The 23,155-nt window shown below is 40.4% G+C and overlaps 1 protein-coding gene across 1 annotated transcript; it reads right to left on the bottom strand.

Moving 5' to 3' along the window:
• Positions 1 to 12,070: 12,070 nt before the first annotated feature.
• On the bottom strand, positions 12,071 to 22,210 carry LOC143858383 (2-alkenal reductase (NADP(+)-dependent)-like). The gene is made up of 5 exons (XM_077369020.1): positions 21,908 to 22,210; positions 17,944 to 18,121; positions 17,013 to 17,179; positions 13,601 to 13,683; positions 12,071 to 12,855 (listed from the first exon to the last, which is right to left on the bottom strand). The coding sequence occupies exons 1-5, from the start codon at positions 22,136 to 22,138 to the stop codon at positions 12,477 to 12,479; spliced, it is 1,038 nt and encodes a 345-aa protein (XP_077225135.1). The 5' UTR covers positions 22,139 to 22,210; the 3' UTR covers positions 12,071 to 12,476.
• Between the last annotated feature and the right edge of the window lie 945 nt (positions 22,211 to 23,155).

The following is a 23,155-nucleotide window of genomic DNA, read 5'->3' on the forward strand; positions in this document are numbered from 1 at the left end:
CGATTTTAAAAAGTACCCTAAAATGATGTGGACCCAATCAAGGGGCCTTATCCGGCTCTTCATGCAAGGGGGCCCTTGCATCTAGCACTCTTTGGACATGTTAAACGTAGAGTTTTGATATGTTGCCTGACCACGTCATGCAACGTGCTAGCTATACCGCTAGTGATATTTGATCCAACAGCAGCCCACTTTTTAAGAGGCTGCTGTTAAAAAGGATTGTACTTCCATCGTAGGGTCGGCCACCATATAATTTCTCTTAAACGTATGGGGCCAATACAATTAGAGATTTTATATGGTGTAAGCCAGTGTAGTCCAATATTTTTCAAAATCTACTCTACAACTTATATCTTAAGATGATCCAAGACCGTCCATTTGATAGGCCACAACGTAAATAGGCTGTGCCCAAAAACTCATTTTCATAGGATGAACCTAGCCCTATAATCTATTGAGGAACTGCAGAGTATGGAACCTCTGTAGATCTAAAGGTTAGGAACATCCTATGGAAATGATTTTTTGGGGACAACGTATTTACATTGTGTCCCATCAAATGGACGGTTTGGATGTAGGTAGTATGGTACTTTTTTGAAAAATACTAGACTGTACGGGCTTACACCTTATAAAAACACATACAAGAGATGAGTTGATTTTCTGTTAAAGGGATTTACCGATGCTGATTATGGAGGGTACTTTGGTGATCTGAGATCTACTTCCGGTTATAATTTTTGTATGGATCGACGGATGTTTCTTAGTGTAGTAAGAAACAAGATTCGGTGTCTCTTTCAACAACAGAAACGGAGCATAAGATCACCCCTCTTTCTTCTTAAGAATGTATTTGGTTGTAGTGGTTGATTGAAGATATTCATTTACCTATTCACAAGCGATTACTATTATTGGTGATAATCAAAATGCACTTCAACCCCTCCTGTCTGCTCGTGACTGTCAACCCCTCCTGTCCAAAGTTAGGAACAAGATTGCTTTGTGGAGTAATCGGAGCCTACCTAGAGCGGGGTGTATTGAACTAATCAAGACTGTCTTGGGTTCCTTTCAGTACTACTGGTCTGCCACGTATAATATTCTTGTTGGAGTTCTCCAGGATATTGAAAGAATTTTGAGAGATTTCCTATGGGCTGAATCAAACCTTAGAAGAACTTACCACCCAATTTCGTGGGATGTGATAACTCGTCCCAAGTATGAAGGTGGTTTGGGTCTTCGCAAGCTATCTGATATGAATCAAGAGGCTTAGCTGAAGTTTCTGTGGCATGTGATCAAGGAAAGGAGATCCTTATGGATAAAATGGTTCAAAATAAAATACCTAAGGAAAAAATGCTTTTGGACAAGACCCATGCCTTCAAATCTGCCTTGGGGAGTTAGGAGTATCTTCAAAATGAGAGATATGGCAAAGGCTCATGTTTTTTTTTTTTTTTTTTTTTGATGGTTAAGCTGGGGTTGGGCAAGACCCCCACCAGATATATTGAACCAAAAAGAAAATTACATGAAAGGAGGAGAAGTTGTCAAAGGACAACTAACTCAATGGCTCGGGCTCCATGAGCCAAACAAGAGCGTGAGCTCAACAATAAGGGAAAGTCAAAAAAACATTACAAACGTAAATACATCTCCCCAGATATATCTCTACTTATGGAATCCCTCAGATAATTCGGAATACATTGAAGAGGAATATTCAGACTCTTACAGGGGTAGTCCCTTTTTGAAAGAAGATCAGCCACAGAATTTGCTTCTCTCCATATATGAGTTATCCTCCAGTCTATAGTGTTCAAAAATTTCCAACACTTACTGATCTCAAAAAGATTCTTCCATGGCGGGTCAAAGAGCTTTGCAAAGGAATTTACGGCGAAATTTGAGTCGGCTTCAATCCACAGATGTGTGATCCCCAGTCTTTTTGCCACTTCCACCCCAATGCAAATAGCCTTAATTTCCAGAGAGAAGATCTCGTCCTTTTGAGTGTTCACAGAGAAACAATGAAGAACCTCTCCATTCGAGTCCCTAAGAGTTCCCCCAAGTCCTCCCCCTTCATCTGATAAGGACGCATCGGTGTTGAGCTTGTATTCCCCTCGAATTGGAGGAATCCATCTGCAGAACTTATTCTGCTTAAGCTTCCGGATGCATTTTAGGCCGAAGTTACTAGCCATCTGGATTTTTCGGTCGTCACTATCATAAAAAACGTTGAGGCTTCGCACTTTCAGCTTGACATCATCTAAAATTTGTTGAAGAACCACACTTTTGTGGTTGAATTTTTTATCAAAAATTATGCGATTACGCTCTTTCCACAATCTGTAGATAGAAGCAGCAAAGGCAACTCTGATGATTACTGCACTCTAACCCTTGCCTCTCCACTGGGTGCGGATCCACTCTTCCTCTGCCCTGATAGTTCGTTTCAGTGATCGATGAAACCCACAAAGCCTGAGGATGGATTTCCAAATCCAAGCAGAATAACCACAGCGAAAGAAAAGGTGATCGATGGATTCTTTTTCAGAATGGCAGAGAGGGCATCTTTCATCGATGGACGAGTTTCTGAATATGATGTGATCTCTGGTAAGGAGCTTAAGATGAAGGGCCTTCCAAGCCATTAGAGCATGCCTAGGAACATGACCACTAAACCATAGAGTAGAAGCCCAATTCACACTAGCATGCTTCTTTCTGATTTCAGACCAGGCGCTTTTTACCGAAAAATTTCCGTCCACTGAAGGCATCCACACTGCTCTGTTCTTCGGGTCTTCATGAAATAGCGCTTTAATCAAGATTGCTTTTTCCCTGTGAAGTGACACGTTATCTAGTAAGGGGTGCCAGCAGTCCAGGTGATGAATGGCGTCAAGCTTTTTGATGGAGGAGAGAGAGTGATCAACTCTTGATCTCAAGATCAATTTGTCAAGTGACCCAGCCGGGTGCCATGGTTGGTTCCACACATCAATCTCTGATTCATTTCCAACAATATAGCAAATATTTCCTCTGATTATCTCCCTAGCATTTAAAATACTTCTATAAGCCCACGATGGCTTTGATGGTATCCCAACAGTCCATATGTTCTTGTTTTTCAGATACTTTGCTTTGATCCAAGAGGCCCATAATGAATTATTATCCTGGAGAAGCCCCCACAAGAGCTTGCATTGGAGCGCAGTGTTAATATCCCTGAGGCTACGAACTCCTAGACCTCCTTCTTTTTTTGGTTTGCAAATAACATCCCAGGCCACCGTGTGCACCTTCTTCTTCCCTTCCCCACCCGCCCAGATAAAATCTCTGCAGATTTTCTCAAGCTTATCCATGGTACTCTTTGGGATATTGAATGAGGATGACCAGTATATTTGATAAGTTTGGATTACAGACTTCACTAATTCGACTCTGCCTGCCATCGATAGGAAGCGATTGCACCAGCAATTGATTTTTTTTACCACTTTGGAGATGATTGGTAAGCAATCATTCGAAGTTAGCCTCGAGGTAGTTAGGGGAAGGCCCAGATATTTTATTGGAAAGGTTCCTTCAGGAATGTTCAGCTTCTCTCTGATTTTCCTTCTAACAGAGGAACTTGTCCCTGAGAAAAAAATTTCGCATTTTGAAAAATTGGCCTGAAGGCCTGTACATTTATAGAATTTCTTAAGGCAAGAGAGGACACCCTTAGCTGACTCAAGTGTTCCTTCTGTGAAGACCATAAGGTCATCAGCGAATAGAACATGAGTAATTGCAACTACTCCCTGATTAAAGGGAGTTTTGATTTTACCTTTTTGGAGGGCACTATCAAATATTCTTGTCAGCATTTCCATAGCAAGGCAAAAGAGAAGTGGCGAAAGCGGATCTCCCTGGCGAATTCCATTCGACGATGAGAAATGCCCCTGGGGGGTGCCATTTACAAGGATAGAGAAGGTGGGAGTTTGAATGCACTCAGCTATCCAGTTGCACCACTTGCTGTTAAAACCTTGCTTCTGCATGAAATTGAGAAGAGCTTCTCTTTTTACATTGTCGAAGGCCTTGGCAAGGTCTATCTTTACACACATTGCAGAGACTTTCGACTGAAGGTGGAAGTTGTGTAATACATCATGAGTGAGAAGAATATTGTCTTGTATCAGTCTCCCCGGGATGAAAGCAGACTGATTTTGACTCACAAGCTTGTTGATCACTGATTTAAGTCTCCCAGCCAAGATTTTTGTAATTGTCTTGTAGACAACATTACAAAGAGATATTGGCCGGAATTTACTTGGTGAGGAGGCATCTGGTCCCTTCGGAATGAGTGAGATGAAGGTGTTGTTGAGTTCTTTGAGCATCTGACCTTTGATGAAAAAATTCTGAATTGCTAGAGTGAAGTCGTTTCCCACCAGGTACCAGAATCTTTTAAAGAAGTTTCCATTGAAGCCATCGGGTCCGGGAGCTTTGTCACCATCCGCCTTAAAAACCGCTTCTTTCACTTCTTCAGCGGAAACATCCCGAGTCAAAAAAGCATTTTCCTCTTCAGAAATCTTTTTGATCGGATTTGGGGTGCAGAACGCAGGAGAGGGGTACTTATTCATGAGTTTCTGATAGAAACTAACAAGAATACTCGAGATTTCTCTTGGATCAAAGGAGACAGTGCCATCTTCACGCTCCATTGCCATGATTTGATTTCTGTGATATCTCATCTTTACAGCCGCATGGAAGAATTTTGAGTTAGTATCCCCTTGGCACAACCAATCAATTCTGGATTTCTGTTTCATCATAGACACTTCTTTTTCAGAAGCACTTAGGAATTCATCTCGGGCAATGATTTCTTCATCTCTTATGGAATGATCCGCTGGGTTTAAAGCCAATCTGTTCTGCACTTCTTCCAGCTTAATTCTCGCAAGAGGGAGGATTATATCCACTCGGCCAAAAACATCTTTGTTCCAGGTGAGTAAAAGCCTTTTCACTTCTTTAAGCTTCTGCACCAACCTGTACATTGGGTTCCCCAAGACTTTAAGAGCCCATGCCTGCTCCACCACAGGGTAGAGAGAAGAGTCCTCGAGCCACATGTCCATGAACCGGAATGGCTTTGGCCCAAGACTGTTATATTCTCTGAGATTTACAACAATTGGGCTATGGTCAGAAATTCCAAGTGGTCTATACTCAGCAAAAGCAAGTGGGAAGTGCTGCAGCCAGAGATCATTTATCAGAGCTCTGTCAAGACGGGCATATTTCCTTTCAGAGACAGTGGCTCTGTTATTCCAAGACAGAGGATGGCCAATCGAGCGGAGATCCATCAAAGAGCAGCTATTGATGCAATCATTAAAATCTTCAATGTCATGCTGGTTGTGAAGAGCACCATATGATCTCTCAGAGTGATCCCTGATTACATTAAAATCTCCCATCACAATCCACGGGTCTTGGATAGTCGAATTCAGGCTTTTTAAATCTTGCCAGAGAATTTTACGATCACCCCCGTAGTTTCTGCCATAGACAACAGTGAGCTTGAAAGCTTGATTGGTTTGTAAAAGCCTGACACTAGCATGGATGAATTGGCTCGAATCCCTTAGGATGTCAAGCTTAACGCGGTCCGGATCCCACAGAATCCAAATCCGCCCCTTAATCACATGGTTGTAGTTGCCAAAAGAATTCCAAGAATCACAAATGTCATATACATGGTCTTTCATCATCGGCTCTTTTGCTTTGGTTTCTTGAAGACAGCATATAGGCACATTTGAACCTCTGATCAAATTTTTAACCTCACCCTTTTTTCTCCGGGAGCAGATTCCTCTTATATTCCAAGAGGCAATAGCTTTCATTGAGAACTGTTGGGGGGAGTTTGAAGGGGGCTCTCAGAAGAGCAAAGTTCAGAAGAGTTGCTAGAAGGCAAATGATTTTGAGAAATACCAGATCCAGAGCTAGTGACAAGTTGATTTGGTCTCAGCTCAAGCCTCTGGACATTTTCTAAATCTACTCTCTTTAGAGGGTCAGCTGAATAAGGATTTACAGTTGTCTTCTCATATTCATTTTTGTTTGGGAGGCCTGGGGACCACTTATTCTTGAGCGCAGGGAAGAGATTTTCTTCATCTGATCCAGATGACTGGTCCTCCGCCGGTGTAGTTTGAGACTCTGAATTTTCCATTTGGCTGGTCTTGCAGGGGTGCAGATTAAGTTTCTCTGAGTTGTCTACTTCAGCTGGCAATACTGTTGAGCTTTCCTCAGGGAGAATTTGGGGTTGTTGAGTATGCTTTTCTGAAGATTCTTCACCAGGGATGGGGCCTTTTTTGCCGGGTTCATTTGGGTCATCAACTCCATCACCGCAGAGATCTACAGTGCTGTCCTCCTCGACCAGAGAAGAGAAGCTGTTACGGAGGACAACGCTCGTCGCTTGAAGGTCGTTGGCAGAACTCTTTTGGATGATAGTAGGAGGAATGACAGTGGGCTCCTCTACAAGAGATTGTCTTATGGAGCATACCGGTCTCCATTCCTGTTTTTGGGGCAGGCTTCTCGGTTTTGGATCATTTGGCTGGGTGCTCTTGGGACAAGCTTCGGTTTGATGACTAAAATTCTTGCAGCACTTGCAAGCATTTGGCCTCCAGTCATATTCGACAATTTGATGATGGATGCCTGTAGATGAGTGGATTGGAATAGTGTCAGGATATGGATCTCCAGCCTCAACTTCCACACAGAGCCTTGCAAAGCTTAGTCTGGTTTGTTCAGCAGTTTGTGAGTCCATATAGAGGGGATGTCCGATGTAACTTGCTATTTTACTGATCCCGTCGGCGCTCCAGAATTGAAGAGGTAGTCCGGGGAGCCGAATCCAGATGGGAACTGAAGTGAGTTCGAGCTTTTCCAGAAGCATACCTGGATACCATTTCCTGAGAACGAGTGGCCTTCCGTCATATGAATGTTCACCTGATTCCAGCACATAGTTGCAATCCTCCGGGCAGGTAAAATGAAAGAGATAAAATCCCTTACTCAGGGTGTATAGACACAACTCACCTTTCAGCTTCCACTTCCTCATTAGGTTTTCTCGGAGATTCATGAAGTATGGGCGTCTACCGATAAAGTAGCCAACCAAAGAGTTCTGCCATTTGCTTGCTATTCTTGTGGTTTCTTCTTCCTGGAAGAGGATTTGCCTATTCCCCTGGTCATCAGCGTGGGGTTTCACAAATTTCAATTTAGTTATTACAGTGCCTTTTTTCTGCTCAAAAAGGGATCGCCATGGATTACTGGTTTTGGGGGGATTTTGAGTTGGAGCATCAGTTCGAGTTTCTTGAAGGTGTGGGCTTGCAGCATTTTCCTGTGATGTACTAGGGGTATTTTCAAGATTGGGAGCGGTATGGCCCTTCAAATTATGAAAAGTAGAAGTTTCTGCTCCTTCCAGGTTTGGAAACTCGAGGCTGTCAAAGTTAATAGTCTGGGGTTTGATAGATGGACCAGCGGTTAAGGGGGGGAATTGCACGGTTACTTCATTTGTCTGGGTAAAATTCTCCTCGGGTTCTCTATTCTGACCAGAGCAACTACGGTTAAGAAAATTTCCTTTTTTGGGGCTGGGTTCCGAAGATAGGTTAGCCATACTACTTTGGGAAATCATCTTCAAGCTTGAGCTCTCCTTGGGGCCTGGTACATCATGAAAAAGAAACTGATTTATGCAGGGGGGAGGGGGGGCCCTGTATTCACTGATGGTTTCAACATCATAGTCAATAGAGTTTTGGGTTTGCAAGAGCTTGGGGTCTTGCACCTTTTTTTCCTGGTTCTTCTTTTTCTCCAAGCTACCTGCATCATTTGCCTGCGATTGCTTTTTTTTTTTGTTTTTCTTATTCTTACCAGAGCTATTAGTCGAGGATGAGTGGAACCTTTCAAGGTCTGCAGTAGACAGACGGTTGTCTCCCTGGCCTTGAGGATGCTGCAGTGAGGGTCCTTGTAGGATATCAAAACTTGGGGGCGCATGAAGGGCGTGGGCCCTTATTTGGGAGATCCTTGAAGGGCTTGGGCCCTCTGTCGATTTTTTATTTGATATTTTATCTGCTTGAAAGAGCCATGGAGGAGGGGTCTCCGGGGGGAGCTGCTGGACGGAAGTCAGGGAACTTGTGTTCTTGAGTTTTTCAAATCCGAACTCTTCTTCAAGTTCCCTTATTACTTTTGAGACGAGATCAGGAGTTTTTCCCAGCTTGTCTTCTCTACAGATTTGAGGAGGATTCCTCGGGTGGGGTTTCGTCTGCCTCAAGCTCGCTGCGAAAGCTTCAGCAGAACTGAAATCTAAAATATTTTGACCCCCAGGGTCCGGAGGGTTGGAGGCCATGACTGGATGCTCGTTGATTGAAGAAAGAAAGAAACCTGGACGAAAAAGAGTAAACGTCTTATTGCAGGAGAGAAGTAGAGAGAGAGAGAGAGAGGATGGTAGAAGCAAAGGCTCATGTTTGTTATCTAGTTGGTGAAGGTAAGCAAATTGACTTCTGGAAGCACCCTTGGCATCCAAATGGGCCCATTGAAAACCAGGCATCTAAGTGAATGCAATTCAAGCGCTTATGTAAGCAAGGCGATATTGCGGAGATGAAGAGTTTGGGGGCCTGGGAAGCTATATCAAATTCTCCCCAATTGAATGGCCTGAAAGCTCTAATCAATTCTGGATTGTTTATCAATCGAAAGGAAGATAGAGTAATTTGGAAGCAGACCTCTAGTGGCCACTTCTCCATTTCCAGTGCGTGGAATCAGATAAGGGAATCAAATGAAAGATGCAACTGGTACAAGTCCGTTTGGTTCAGAGGTAGCGTCCCGAGACATAGTCTAACTACTTGGCAAGCCTTAATTAAGGGTCTGAGTACCTGTGATCGCTTGTCCTTCCTGGGGCTGAATCGTGATGGTGGATGTGTCCTTTGTAAAATTGAACCTGAATCAGTTGATCACTTGTTCTTTTCCTGCTCTTTCTCTGCTTGGATATGGAGATCTATCTTGTGGAGATTTACTTTTAGAAGGAGGCCATTCAATTCTCTACAAAAAGAAGAAGAATGGATTAGAAGGGAGTTCTAGGGTGGTGGTCAGGCTGCTACGGCCATTCGATTAGTCTTCTGTGCAGGGATATATATGATATGGCTGGAAAGGAATAAAAGAGTGCATGAAAATAAATGCAGGCACAAATAAGACATCCTCCATAGTATTTTATTGGTAGTAAAGGGGAGACTCATATTTCTTAAGCTGGAGGACAATCCCACTCCAAGAAATAGAGAGATTGCCGATAACTTCTATCTCCCGTGTTTTCGTAAGAAAAGTGTTTCTGCTTTCTGCACTTGGATTTACGTAGAGCCAAATTATTCAAAAATCAACATTGATGCTTCGCTCACGGATATGGGGGCTATTCTAGGATTTCAAAGGTCAGGTCCTTGCTCTTTTCTCCGTAGATGTAAGCAGAGAGGAGATTCACATCCTAGAAATGAGAGCGATAGTTCATGGCCTCAAGCTTGCATTGCCAAAAAAGTTAAGTCACTTCTTGGTGGAATCTGATTCCCTCCTTGTGGTTAACATCCTCAATGACGAATGGATTTGCCCATGGAAACAAACTCCTCTCTTCCAGGAGACCAAGGATTTACTGGCTCGTTTTCTCAGTTGGAAAGAGTCCCATGTTTGGAGAGAAGCTAGTGCAGCAGTGGATTTTCTATCTAAAACTGATTGTAGCTGTAAAGGGGAGGGTGTTCCCCTGACTTGCATACCCCAAGAACTTTCTAGGATCTTCCGTAGTGATGCTCATCCTATTCTCGTTTGTAATTTTCATTTGCCTTATATTGATCTGGTGGGGCTCTGCCTAACCCCAACTTAACTACAAAAAAAAAAAGTGCACTAATTGCCACAAATCCGGTTTGTCATGCAACAACAAAGCATATTAAGATCGAGCATCATTTCATTCGTGAAAAGCTACTAGATAGGACAATTGGTATGACATTGCCAACATCTTTACCGCATCATTTTCCAAAGGACCGTTTGAGCTACCAAGGGATAAGGTTAGCTCAAGGGATAAGGTTGCACTTATTTCCAAAAAATAACTCTAAGAGGGAGTGTTAAATTTTGAAGTGTATTTTTGGGAAACTCATTTTGTTTATTTTTAATTTTGTTTTATTTTGAGAGGTGTGGCGAGGACAAAAATGCATTTTGTGTTCAAGAGCATTTTGGTCACTTTGCCTAGCTTGTACATGTGTGAAACACACATGGTTGGTCCATCTTTTCCCACTTCCTACCTATTTCAAATTCAAATTTCACTTGGAACTCTAAACCCACCACTACTTCCCTAAGGATATTTGTGTGCAAGCTTGTGATTGAAGGAAAGAGCTAACTTGCCCTATTTTCTTGTTTTGAAGTTTTGTTCTCTTGCTTGTGTTTGTTCTTCTACCTTGGTGTGGATCTGGGCTAGTGTAAACTTCGATTTTACTATTTTTTTTTATTTTTTTTTTAAATGACTTCAATTTTACTATTTGAGAAGTGGATATTCAGGCATTATAAAATCTCTCTTTAAAATAAAAATTATTTGGTCATTTGATAGCATTTATTTGAAAATCTAATCCTTGAATAAAAATATTTTAGTTATTTTCACCGTTGTGTGTTTATATGTACGTAATTTAAAAAAAATTACTGTACCGTCCACATGAACAACATACCATTATTTAAAAGGGAAAACTACTAAAATCCCCCTAAATCAAAACCTATATACTAGAAACCCCCCAAAATTTTCTTAATGACCAATAATATTGTCATGTGCAGAATTAGCTTTTAAGTTTTTTCTCTACCCATTCTACCCATAGTTTTATTACACTTGTTAAAAGATAATGTAAAAATCCCACCAATATCTCTCTCTCTCTCTCTCTCTCCAGTTTCTCTTCTATTTTGGTAACTCTCTCATCTCTTAATTGAATACATCATGGTAGCATTCTTGGCCCATGCCATGCATGTATGGGTGTAAAATAATGGGCCCCACATGAAGATGAGGTGCGTGGGACACCATTTTTCCTCATTTTTTAATCGGTGGGTCCAATATTTTACACCCATGCATAGCATGGGCCAAGAATGCTATGCATGGTAATATAATTTTAAAACTCATTTTCATGTGGTGCCCACATTTTTACCCCTCGTGTACTGATATGGCAGGGCCCACCATATCCACCCAAGCCCTTCCATATAGTGGGACCGACCATTTTATACCTATGTAAGAAGATCCCACTATCTCCACCCATATCCATGCATCAGGTGGGGGAACTATTTTTCCTCTGAACGGTGGGTCCCCAGACAATGCTTGGGGTGGGCCCAATATTTTACACCTCATCTTTATGTGGGGCTATTGCTCTACATCCATATATGCATGGCATTGGCAAAGAATGCTACCATGAAGTATTCCGGTAAGAGAGGAGACAGAGTTACCAAAAACAGGTATGGTGCGTGGTAATGGCTTATAGAGAGGTGAGAGATCACAGGGATTTGTACCAAGCGTAATATTTTCAGGGTAAAATATGTAGAGAAAAAACTTAAAAGCTAATTATTGCAAAACATAATGTTTTTGGTAATTAAGAAAATTTGGGGGGGGGGCTTTCGAGTATATAGGTTTTGATTTAGGGGGTTTCTAGTAAAAACTAAATCGGGATTTGCTAGGCAATTTCACTGCAGCCAAAGGCTCACTTTTTTTAAGAGATTTTGTCTTATTCAGTTAATTCACCACAAACGTGAGCTGTGAAATAGCTTTCGGCAAAATTGCATAGCAAATCCTAAATCTAATACACAAAAAGAAAAAAACAAAGTTGACGTGGAGGCAAAAACATATAAACAAGTAGATGCTTATTCTTAGGGCTGCAACAGGGTCGGGTTGGGTAGGGTTTTTCAAAACCCTAGCCCAACCCCGGATCCCATTATCTCGGCCCTGACCTGCCTTGACCCTGAGCCAGGGCCGAAAAACCTCAACCCATTACCCGCCCCCCAGGGCTCAGTGCTGGCCCTGGCCACCCTGATTGGCCCTGATTGGGCAGGGCCAGGCCGGCCCTAATTGACCCTAGTGCGAATACCTGTTAAGAGTGCCAAAAATAAAGCAAGCACTTATCAAATAGAACAAAATGATCAATAAACAGAGAAAGGGAACAAAACAAGACAATATGAATTCAACAACATGACGGGCAACAAAGACAAATAATAATAATCTAAAGAAACATCAATCCAAGATGATAGAAAACATTAGCAAAAGAAACATGCATAGATGGTTCAATTCTATAATAGAAAACTTAGGGTCGGGCCTGGGTCAGGGTACCCGAGGCATTAACCTAGAACCCGACCCGACCTGAGTCAGGGTTTAAAAAAATGAACCCTGACCCGCCTTCAGGGTTCGAAAATCCAGCCCTGACCCTATTCGGGCTCAGGGCTGACAGGGCCAAACTTGCACCCCTACTTATTCTCATCAGAATGTATATGACATTATTAGAATTGACAATCATCTACAGCACCTTCACTACAGCAACCACCTTCACTACAAAACAATATATAGATCTCCACATCACAAAAACGAAGGATCTGAGCCGTCCAAATCACTCGCGTGCAACCACAACTACCTGTTTCCCAACGTTGCTTCCGGTGAAGAGTCCTATCAGAGCCGCAGGGGCTTTTTCGAGGCCTTCAACTGTATCTTCAACATAAAAAATCTTGCCTGCCTTGATATACTGATGGGTCAACTCCAAGAACTGAGGGTACAAGTGGTAGTAATCGAATATCATAAATCCTTCCATTCGAATGCGCTTTGAAATGAGGTTGAACAAGTTTTGCACGCCATCAAGCTTCTCAAGGTTGTATTGAGAGATCATACCACACACCGCAATGCGGCCTTTGAGTCTCATGTTCAAAAGAACCGCATCGAGCATTGGGCCCCCCACATTCTCAAAGTAGATGTCAATGCCTTCGGGGAAATACCTGAAAGTAGTGACCTTAAAACATTGAAGAAAGCAAATGGAAGAAACATTGAAGAGATGGATGTAAACAGTCTTAAAATTAGGGGTGCAACTTGAGTGGCGTTGGGTTTAGCTTTTACTGAAAAATGCAGTCACTATATTATAAAAGATAAAAGGGATATATTATCTGCTCTGGATTTTGTTATTACTCAAAATTTTAGGGATGGTAATCTTGTTGCGGATAGCTTGGTCAATCATGCTTGTGACACCAACACTAATGCAGTCTTTTCGGAATGGACTACTGCCCAAGAACTCTAGAGCTGTTAGATGCGACCAATTATGTATTCCTTATATTCGCACTAAATAAATATTGTTTCTTTCTCTGTAAAGGGGTAAAGGGGAAACGGGTTTATATATTTTTGTTCCTCCTCTTGCATCTAATTTGCGTTAGAGGCTGGGTTCTATGTCCTCCACTTTAACTATTTTTCTCATGAATAAAATTTAAGGTACCGCCCCGGGTTCCTAGATAATTCGGGGTTTAATTATAAAAACAAGAAGAAAAAAAGAAAAAAATCAATCCGAACCCAACCCAATTTTATGTCAAGAATTCAACTCAAATTCCCAAAAATCGAACCGAGCTGCACCCTTACTGAAAACAAGACAAAGCTGCTCCTTTCTGTAGTATGAAAACTGGAATTATTTAAGATGATGATGTTTAAGAATCTCATATGAAAGTTTAAGAATCTCATATGAAAGTAAGAACAGACCTTTTCAAAGCCACATTCAAGTCAGGCTCTTCTTTATAGTTGAAAGCCTCATCATATCCAAACTTGGTCTTCAACAGATTGACCTGAGTGGGCAATGGAATTAGTTATAAGCAGCAATCTAAATTAACATGAAGACTACGCTTCCTAAAAAATTAGAAAGCAGAAGTAGACCGCGATCATATTCCAGAAAAGAACATTAATTTATCAACAACGAGCCCAAGAACTAACTTTTGACATCAATGGTAAAAGGCAATTTGTTGGTTCTACCCAAGAAGGGCATACAGGTGAAATCAAGAACGTTGATTGAGTATATTATCATGAGGTGACACATATGGTCTTGGTTCCTCTATAAAGGCATGTTTAGTTGGCTATAAATGCCTTTCCACATAGAAAGATCTTTCCACGAAAAGCCTTCTTTCCATGCTCTTATGTGTCTACCAACGGGCATGGATGAGGGTTCTATGGAATTAGACTATTTGGGTCGCTAGAGTGGTGCATGGACAAATGATGTGGGGTCCATTGGAGTGTCCCATGTGGGACATAGCTATAACATTTTTTGTACTCGGGATGCAAACACTGCAGGAAAAGTTTGTCGATCGAATGTGTATATATATATATATATATATATATATATATATATATATATAGAGAGAGAGAGAGAGAGAGAGAGAGAGAGAGAGAGGTGTAGCTACTCGATCGAGTAGATAACTTATCTACTACGTCGATTAGAAACACAATGGGCCCACATTGTTTGGATGATCCAAAGCATTCATTTGATAGGCCCTCACATAGATAGGTGTGCCCAAAAAATCAGCTCCATAAGATCATCCTAACCCTTTGAACTGTGAAGGTAAAAAATGGATAGATTTTTAAAGGTTTATACCCGTCCATTTTAACCTCCACAAATCGAAGGGTTGAGATGATCCTATCGAGCTATTTTTTTGGGCACACCCTCTCTATGTGAGGGCCCATCAAATGAATGGTTTGCATCACCCAAACAATGTGGGCCCCCACTGTATTTTAAGCCGAAGGAGTAGATAAGTTATCCACTCGATCGAGTAGATACACTTTTCTCATATATATATATATATATCTGCAGATTTGTGGACAAACTGTGTCTGTCCATTTTTTCCCATTTCTCCCTCCACTGTTGGATGGGTTAGGATCATCCTATGGGTCTGATTTTTTTGTGGACACCCTATCTAGGTAAGGGACTTTCAAATGAATGGTTTGGATCACCCAAACAATGTGGGCCCCACTGTAATCTAAGCCGACCGAGTCGATAAGCTTAGCTACAAGACCGAGTAGCAACACTTTTCCGTATATATATATATATATATATATATATATATATATATATATATATAGAGAGAGAGAGAGAGAGAGAGAGAGAGAGAGAGTTTCTACACACTAGTGTAGATAAGTTATCTACATACTAGCTTAAAATACAGTGAGGGCCACATTGTTTGGGTGATCCAAAGCATTCATTTGATTAGCCCTCACATAGATAGGGTGTGCCCAAAAAAATCAGCTCCATAGGATCATCCCAACCCTACGATTTGTTGAGGTAAAATGGACGTGTATAAACCTTCACAAATCTGTCCATTTTTTGCCTCCACGGTTCAAATGGTTAGAATGATCCTATGTAATTGACTTTTTGGGCACACCCTATCTATGTGAGGGCTCATCAAATTAATGCTTTGGAGTTTGGATCACCGAAACAATGCGGCCCCCACTGTATTTTAAGCTAGTGTGTAGATAACTTATCTACACTAGTGTGTAGAAACTCTTTTCTCATATATATATTAACAAATTATCTGCAAATTCCAAAACCAATGGACCTTGCATGTGTGAATGTTGCCCAACATTTCTTTTCACACAAAAAGGAGAGCCGCATCCGAGGTTTTAAGATGACAAAACCTCAAGACAAAAAATTGGTGTTTCCTCTTCCGGATAGAATGGTATTTGCATCTCGAAAGGCTTTTCTTACCCAACCAAACAAAGAAAAGTGATGAAAACCAGGTTTTCCTTTCCACTACCTTCCTTCACTGTCATGCCAACCAAATGAGGAAAATCCCATGCATAAGATAAAGGACAACAAAAATCCACGGTTTAGCTTTTCTTAGCACAACCCTAAACAAGCCAATGAGTGCCTCCTAGAAAGGAGCATAAAAGTGACTCCTTTTAGTATTTTCCTAATTTATATAATCTTTCATTACAGTGTTATTTTTGCTAGATAAGAAAATGGATATTGGATTAGTGAGGGGGAAAAAGAAAGGGAAATCCCCGAAAAATCCTTATGACTAAATTTTGGAAACAAAAACCTCATATTCTTTCTTGTAAATTACTAAAATCACAAGTTTCCTTAAATAACTTTACAACACCTTTCGTAGGTAGTTTACCCTGAAATGAAGATGGAATTTTGTTTGGTAAGAATATCTCTCTGTCTAAAAGATGCTATATTAAATGGAGTCTTGCCAATGAGAGGGAGGTCCAAAATATTGGTTTATTTTAATATTGTTTCCAAAATTAATATATCATTGATAAAGCGTCTCTCTATCTAACAGATGCTCTATTAGATGGAGTCTTGCAAATGAGATGGAGGTCCAAAATATTGGTTTATTTTGAAGTTTTTTTCCACAAAAAAAAAAATCATTGACAAAGGGGTATCTCTATCTAAAAGATACTCCATTACATGGAGTCTTGCCAATGAGAGGGAGGTCCAAAATATTGGTTTACTTTAATGTCATTTGCAAAAAAAAATATCACTGACAAAGGATATAATATGTAAAAAATATATTTTTTGAATGGCTAGGTAAAAATAATATTAAAGGTTAATAATGAGTGATTTTAGTTATTAACAAAACATTGGGAGATTTTGGTTGAGAAACTTCAGTCAAGGGGGTTTCAGTAGATTCCCAGAAAAGAACAGAACAAAAGGCAAAGAAGGGAGCATATCATGTCTCATGCTTCTAGGGAACATCTCTACCCTAAATGTATTTACTTTTCGATAAACTCTTTCTATGTCTCATGCTTCTATGGACTATATTTTTCTGAACATATCATGCTGTCAAGTTTTCCACTCAGGCAGATGACATCAAAATGCAAGTTCATGTCTAAGTTACATATGGCATGCAAATGTATAGTATGAGCCATGCTGCACCCCCGACAGATGATCCCGATCCTCCAATTTGTGGAGGCAGATAGTGGATTATGGAGACAAGAATCCACATGCAATGATATAATCTCGACAAATAGGAGGGTTAAAATCATCTGAAGTTTTTGTTTTGGAGCATAGCAGAATAACAGCTCCAATCATCGAAAAGATGGCCTGAACTGCATTTTAGCCCACTCTTGAGTTCCCCTATTCTTGCATCAATGTAAATAGCAATTATCTTAAGTGGCAAGTCACCTTTTCATTGGATCCAGCACTTCCAACCACGTAGCAACCCATCAGCTTAGCAAACTGCCCAACAAGTTGACCAACTGCACCGGATGCCGCTGATATGTAGACATATTCCCCTTTCTTAGGAGAGCAAATCTCATGAAATCCAACATAAGCTGTGAGACCAGCCATTCCTACAAACAATGTCCTATGGTTAGAACATGAAGTGCTAGTAATTTTACTGAGCTGAAACTAAAAATGACACAAGAATGCTAATTTGCAATCTGGTTATTGTGGAGATGTGGACTGAAAGGGATTCTATGAACTCAATCAGATGGTTTATGGGTTGATAAATGTACAACAATTCAAGAAATTCATTAAATCCTCTTTTCAAGGACTTAAAATACAAATTGTTAAAGGCAGATGGATTTCAATTTATTAAATTTCATTTTCATTTATATTTCAAGAAATGTACTGCTGATACCAGTTATGAAATAAAGTCCCGTGCTTTGGAAATATTACAGAAAAATCTAGAAATCAGATAGTATGACAAAACAAAGTAAAGCTATCTATCTGTTACATGGAAATCACAATCAATGCTTCAGGATTTAACTACTCTGGTATGCTTTGATTTTGTTATTATGGTCACCTAACCTAAGTAAACAGTGCGAAATAAGATGTTAATCTCAGCTCGAAATCAGATTCTTTTCTATAGGAAAATAGATACCCATAAACAAAGCTATCTATCACATGGAGATAAATAAGACCAAGTAAAAAGAGTTCACGTAATGATAAGATAATGTTTCAAACAATGCCTTCAGTACTTAAGAACCCATTCTCTCCTTCAAAGTATTAAACAGGGGACAGGATGCAATCAATGTATCCTTCAACTTGCAGATAGCTTCATACATTTCCAACAGCTACAGATTTGTATATGAATTGTAGAACTCCAACTTACCGAGGAGGCCTGTGTAATAAGAAAGTGGCACATCTGTGTATTTGATCTTAATTAGTATATCGGTCGGCCATATGATACTGAACTCTTCCCATCCAGTGATCCCCCACACCAAATCCCCTTCCTTGAAGTCCGGATGTCCAGAATCTATAACTTTAGATACGCCAAAACCAAGTATGGGCTGCGTAATAAAAAGAAAGTAACAAACACAAGTTCAGCACCTGGAACGAGAAGAAAAGACTCAAAATTTTCAAACTTGAATAGACCTTTTTCACAGCACAAGCCAAGTCGTCTTGGCACTTGGTTAAGTATTGATCATGATTTTTTACTTTCAAAGACCTTATTTTTTAAGTTTGTCACCCATTCAATTAAGTTCTTTGCATTCTATATCATATCCTACAAAAACCAAGTTCTAATATCTCTGTTCAGTTCTCGATTGGCTGGAGTTGACTCGGCAAGTGTTTTTTTTTCTATTTTTTTTGAATGGTTTCTATTAACTGCAACAACTTAAATATACGGCAAGCTTTCTAAAAGACAATACCTAAGAGGCTCATAAGTAGATTAAAACTATGAAATTTAGATTCACATAAACCCAATTATCATCAATCAAGTCCTCTAACCATTGCCTTTCAATCAACTTTTAGTGAGCTGCAGACCTGCAGTATGGCAATAGCGAGAAAGGGAGTGAAGAAGATATTGGGCCTAGCAAGGATGTAAGAAATCTGAATTTCTTATCTTTCCCTGAGACAAAACAAACCCCTGATTTAAAAATCCCCAAGTCAAATCATACACTCGATTGAGTCAACCACGTTTTACGTCGGCCGAATTCTTGTTCGAGTCTGAGTTTGTTCCTATGGAGTCGATAAAAACCCATTGACCCTCCTAACTTGATGAAAATTAATTGTGTCAATCATTGACTAACCCAAGTCAAATCGGCTTTACATTGGCCCTCTAGTTATCATAGAAACTGAGTTTTCAGACACGAAGCAAATGACCAAATGTTTTAAAGCAAATGACCAAATATTTTAAAGCCAATCTGTTTGGGCATCGGCATATGGGTCAGCCACTATAACATAATATAATATGGTGTATATCAAACCTTAAAAACACCTTTTAGGTTTTACAGTTGTTGGGGGTAAAATCGGTATGCCCGGTGCCGACCCTCAGACCAAACCATGACACACAAATGGCTCAACATAAACACACATATAGAACTATCGGCACCGACCGTCAAGAGAAACAAGACACGATTGGAGGAATCTCGCCATTAAACAATCAATCCGGGCAGTCGTTACGCTTAAGGCGCCACATTCGAATTCAAATTCAAAACATCCCGCCAAGACCACCCTTCCACGATCTCCTCCCAAAACTCCAGGAAATCATATCCCCAAGATTTTATCCTTCACCCAAATCATATCCCCAAGATTTTATCTTCCACCCAAATCATATCCCCACGATTTTATCCTCCACCCATCACGCCCCACGTGGGCTAAATCAAAGGCCTGATTGGCTCCATGGACATCATGGGCCTCCTCTCCTATAAAAAGGTACCCCCAGGCTCAAAGGGGATCATCTTCCTCTACCCCCAAAACGCTCTCTCTCTGCATTAGTATTTTGCTTAGATACCGTTGACGCCGATTTCTGACTTGAGCGTCGGAGGGTGTGTTATGTGTATTTTCTTATGTTGTATGTGGGGTTAGTTACTGCATAATAGTGGGTATGTGTTTTAGTGTAATGGCCATTCGTTGTGGCTCATGTGTTTAGAGTAGTGGGAGTTAGTTACTTGTGATATGTCTTGTTAGTGGGTAAGTGTGCTTGTGATGTGGCACTCCCTCTTGCTTGTATTTATGTAGTAGCATTTCAATGAAAAGAAAAGAAGAATATAATTTTACAGCAAAGGAAACTTTGTAGGAGAGTCATGGTTCCTCTCGAATCAAGCCATTAGGAGGTCCGGATGCCTCGAATCAACATCTACCCCCTCTTTTCTATTTTCGTTTTGTTTAATTCTGTTACGGCCAATTAGGCACGTAACAAATTGGTATCAGAGCGATAGATCCTACGTCATGGCTGTGCCGTCAGAGATTTTGGAATCCCTATGCAATGATTTCCAGCAAATCAAAGTATTTTTTTTTTTAAATGATGGAAGAACACCGACGATTTGCGGAAAGCTTGGAAAAAATCAGCAAAGAGATCAAAGAAATGTGTGAAGAAAGAGAAAAGTTAAATCTTGAAAGTGTTGATGTACATGTGGAGAAAAATGCGAGAATCGATGGCAACAAGAATAGTTTTGTTGAAGACACAAGGATCATCATGATCATTTCATCATTTTGAAGCGGCTTCATGAAAAATCTTATTTCGTCACAACTTTGATCACAATGGATTTTGGAGGCAAGGTTCAACTGATCGCGACCATTAAGATTTGGGACCCTGGTAGAATAAGTTTTTCTCCAATAATTCGACCTTGAAGACAAGGTCGTTTGTTAGGGAGAAGAAATGTTATGTGTATTTTCTTATGTTGTATGTGGGATTAATTAGTGCATAATAGTGGGTATGTGTTTTAGTGTAATGGCCATTAGTTGTGGCTAATGTGTTTAGAGTACTGGGAGTTAGTTACTTGTGATGTGCCTTGTTAGTGGGTAAGTGTGCTTGTGATGTGGCACTCTCTCTTGCTTGTATTTATGTAGTAGCAATTCAAGGAAGAGAAAAGAAGAATATAATTTTACAACAAAGGAAACTTTGTAGGAGAGTCATGGTTCCTCTCGAATCGAGCCGTTAGGAGGTCCGGTTGCCTCGAATCAATCTCTCCCCCCTCTTTTCTATTTTCTTTTTGTTTAATTCTGTTACAGCCAATTAGGCACGTAACAAGGTGCCCCCGGAGTCCCCCTTCGGGGGACCTTCTAACGTTGTTTTCTGTGAGCGCAAGCATCCACAGATTGGAGCTCCACCAACCCGAACAGCCGGATCCATTTACGACGCTCATCCGATTCTCAGATACGAATTTTGGCGTTATCAACAGCATATTAAACACTAAAATGACTTTTTAAAGTAACATATCTACATGGCTACCCCTCATTTGATAAATGAAAGAACACAACTCCCAACCACTTTATTCCAATTCTCAAATGGTAACTACATTCCTAACAAAAGCCAGAACCAAACTGACCCTAAACTCCATGGGTTTCTTCCGCTTTCATTTTCCTCATCAGAAATATGTCATCCTATTCCATAGGATGATCCGAACCATCTATTTGTTCTGCAACAAATTTAAATAGGTGCCCCAAAAATCATTTCTATAGGATGATCCTAACCATCCAATCTAAAGAGGACGGCACAATACAGAACAATATGGAAATTTCTATAAATCGGAGGGTTAGGAGCCGAGTGCGTAATCAGGCATGGACCCAAATTATCTCTGGATTTATCCATTCCACAGAGCATTTGTTTTGGCTCCATGGCCTATCTATGGATGGTGACTCTGAGTTGTTTTAGACACGTCTTAGTTCCGGGCTAGTCCCCGAATTAAGAGGTATCTCATATATCGCCGCCACTATGAGGGCACAATTTTGAGACATCATCCCAAGGAAATGATTTTTGGGGCACAACCTATTAACATTGTGGCCCAACAAATGGACAGACCGGATCATCCTATGGATTGGGCCCTACCATACTTTTGAATTATATAAAGAGATTTTATATGGTGTTACCATAAGCCCTTATAGTCCCGTATTTTTCAATAAGTACTGTACGGACCACACTAAAGGACGATCAAACCGTCCATGTGATGGAACACAACGAAAGTAGGTTGTTCCCCAAAAACTCATTTCAATGGGATGATCATAGCCCTCCGATCTAAACCGTTATACCATATAAAATCTCATATAAAAGGGTGATGATATATTCGCACCCCTGTAGGATTATTCACACCCCTTTCAAAAAAAAATTATATTAAAATAAAAATAAAAATTACCGATCCTGGAGTGAAGGAAGAAACATAGCCTGGAGGAATCTTATTCATCCGACCTCGCATATACGGATCGCAAGAGAGATAGAGATTCTTAACGAGGACTGATTTTGAACCCTCAGGAACCTTTAATTGGATTTTGTTTGAGCTCAAAATCATGTCTGATTCTTTAGGAAATCCCGTCACGTAATCTCTGAAGATTATATGTTTGTTGCTAACTTCATCTCCCTCCGCCATTTTACAAATCCAAAGCTATTTTTTACTAGTCTTCTGGAAACCCTAGATTTCTCGCAGTGAATAAAACTAGAAGTAGTGGTTGGAGGGGTGAGGATATTTATAGCATTTTTTGGGGGTGATAAGTACAAAATGAATAACGCCATCACTTACGTTAGCAAAACGTGTAACGCTCCCAAAAAACAAATTAAATGCGATTGTATTAGGAGAGGTTTGTTTGACGAATCAATATTCAATGTTGTGTTCACACGCCATGTAATTTAATGTCTACGTCAAACTTTATAATGATAATGATACTTTTGAGGTATTAGATGTTTTTAGGGATTTGATAGGCCTTGTATGTGATGACAGCCACTTAATTAGGGTTGCAACTTGGGTCGGGTCTCATCAACCCGACCCGAAAAACACATGGGTCTGTTTAAAGATTGTGGGTTTTTTTCTAAAAGAAAATCGGACCCAACCCGGCCAGAGATAATTTCTCAAGTAGAATAGGGTAGGGTGCTAGAAAACCCGACCCGCCTTACCCGAGTTGTAACCCTATACTTATGTTAACTTTGTCACAGATTTTGTCCTATTCATGGCTGGCTATCATCACATGCAAAGGATGGGCGCGACATTGGTTTATGCTAAGGTTGCTAGCAAATCCCACGTTTTTAATATGCATATAAAGTCACCAATATGGAAACTTAATAATGATATTTTGGAGGTATTAAACATATTTAATAGAGTTTGCTAGCAAAACGGGAATCTCATTTGGAAAAAAAGACAATAGCTAGTGTCGAGCAAGAAGACAAAGAAGGGGGCACGAATCCCCATAAAAAGCCCAAAATGAATTAGAAAGCGAAATGATATATGCGCCGAGTGTTTCTATAAACATGTGCTCCAATTGTTTGTCGTGTAGTATTTAAATGGTTTAAAGAGCCTTTTGAGAACTGTAATATCCTCTGAAATCCCTTTAAATACTACACGACAAACAAGTGGAGCGCTTGTTTATCGAAATACCTTGAGGCAAATATCATT

Source organism: Tasmannia lanceolata, unplaced genomic scaffold (assembly GCF_043159265.1).
Source record: "Tasmannia lanceolata isolate RefF3 unplaced genomic scaffold, GAP_Taslan_0.1 ptg000026l, whole genome shotgun sequence".
NCBI lineage: Eukaryota > Viridiplantae > Streptophyta > Magnoliopsida > Canellales > Winteraceae > Tasmannia > Tasmannia lanceolata.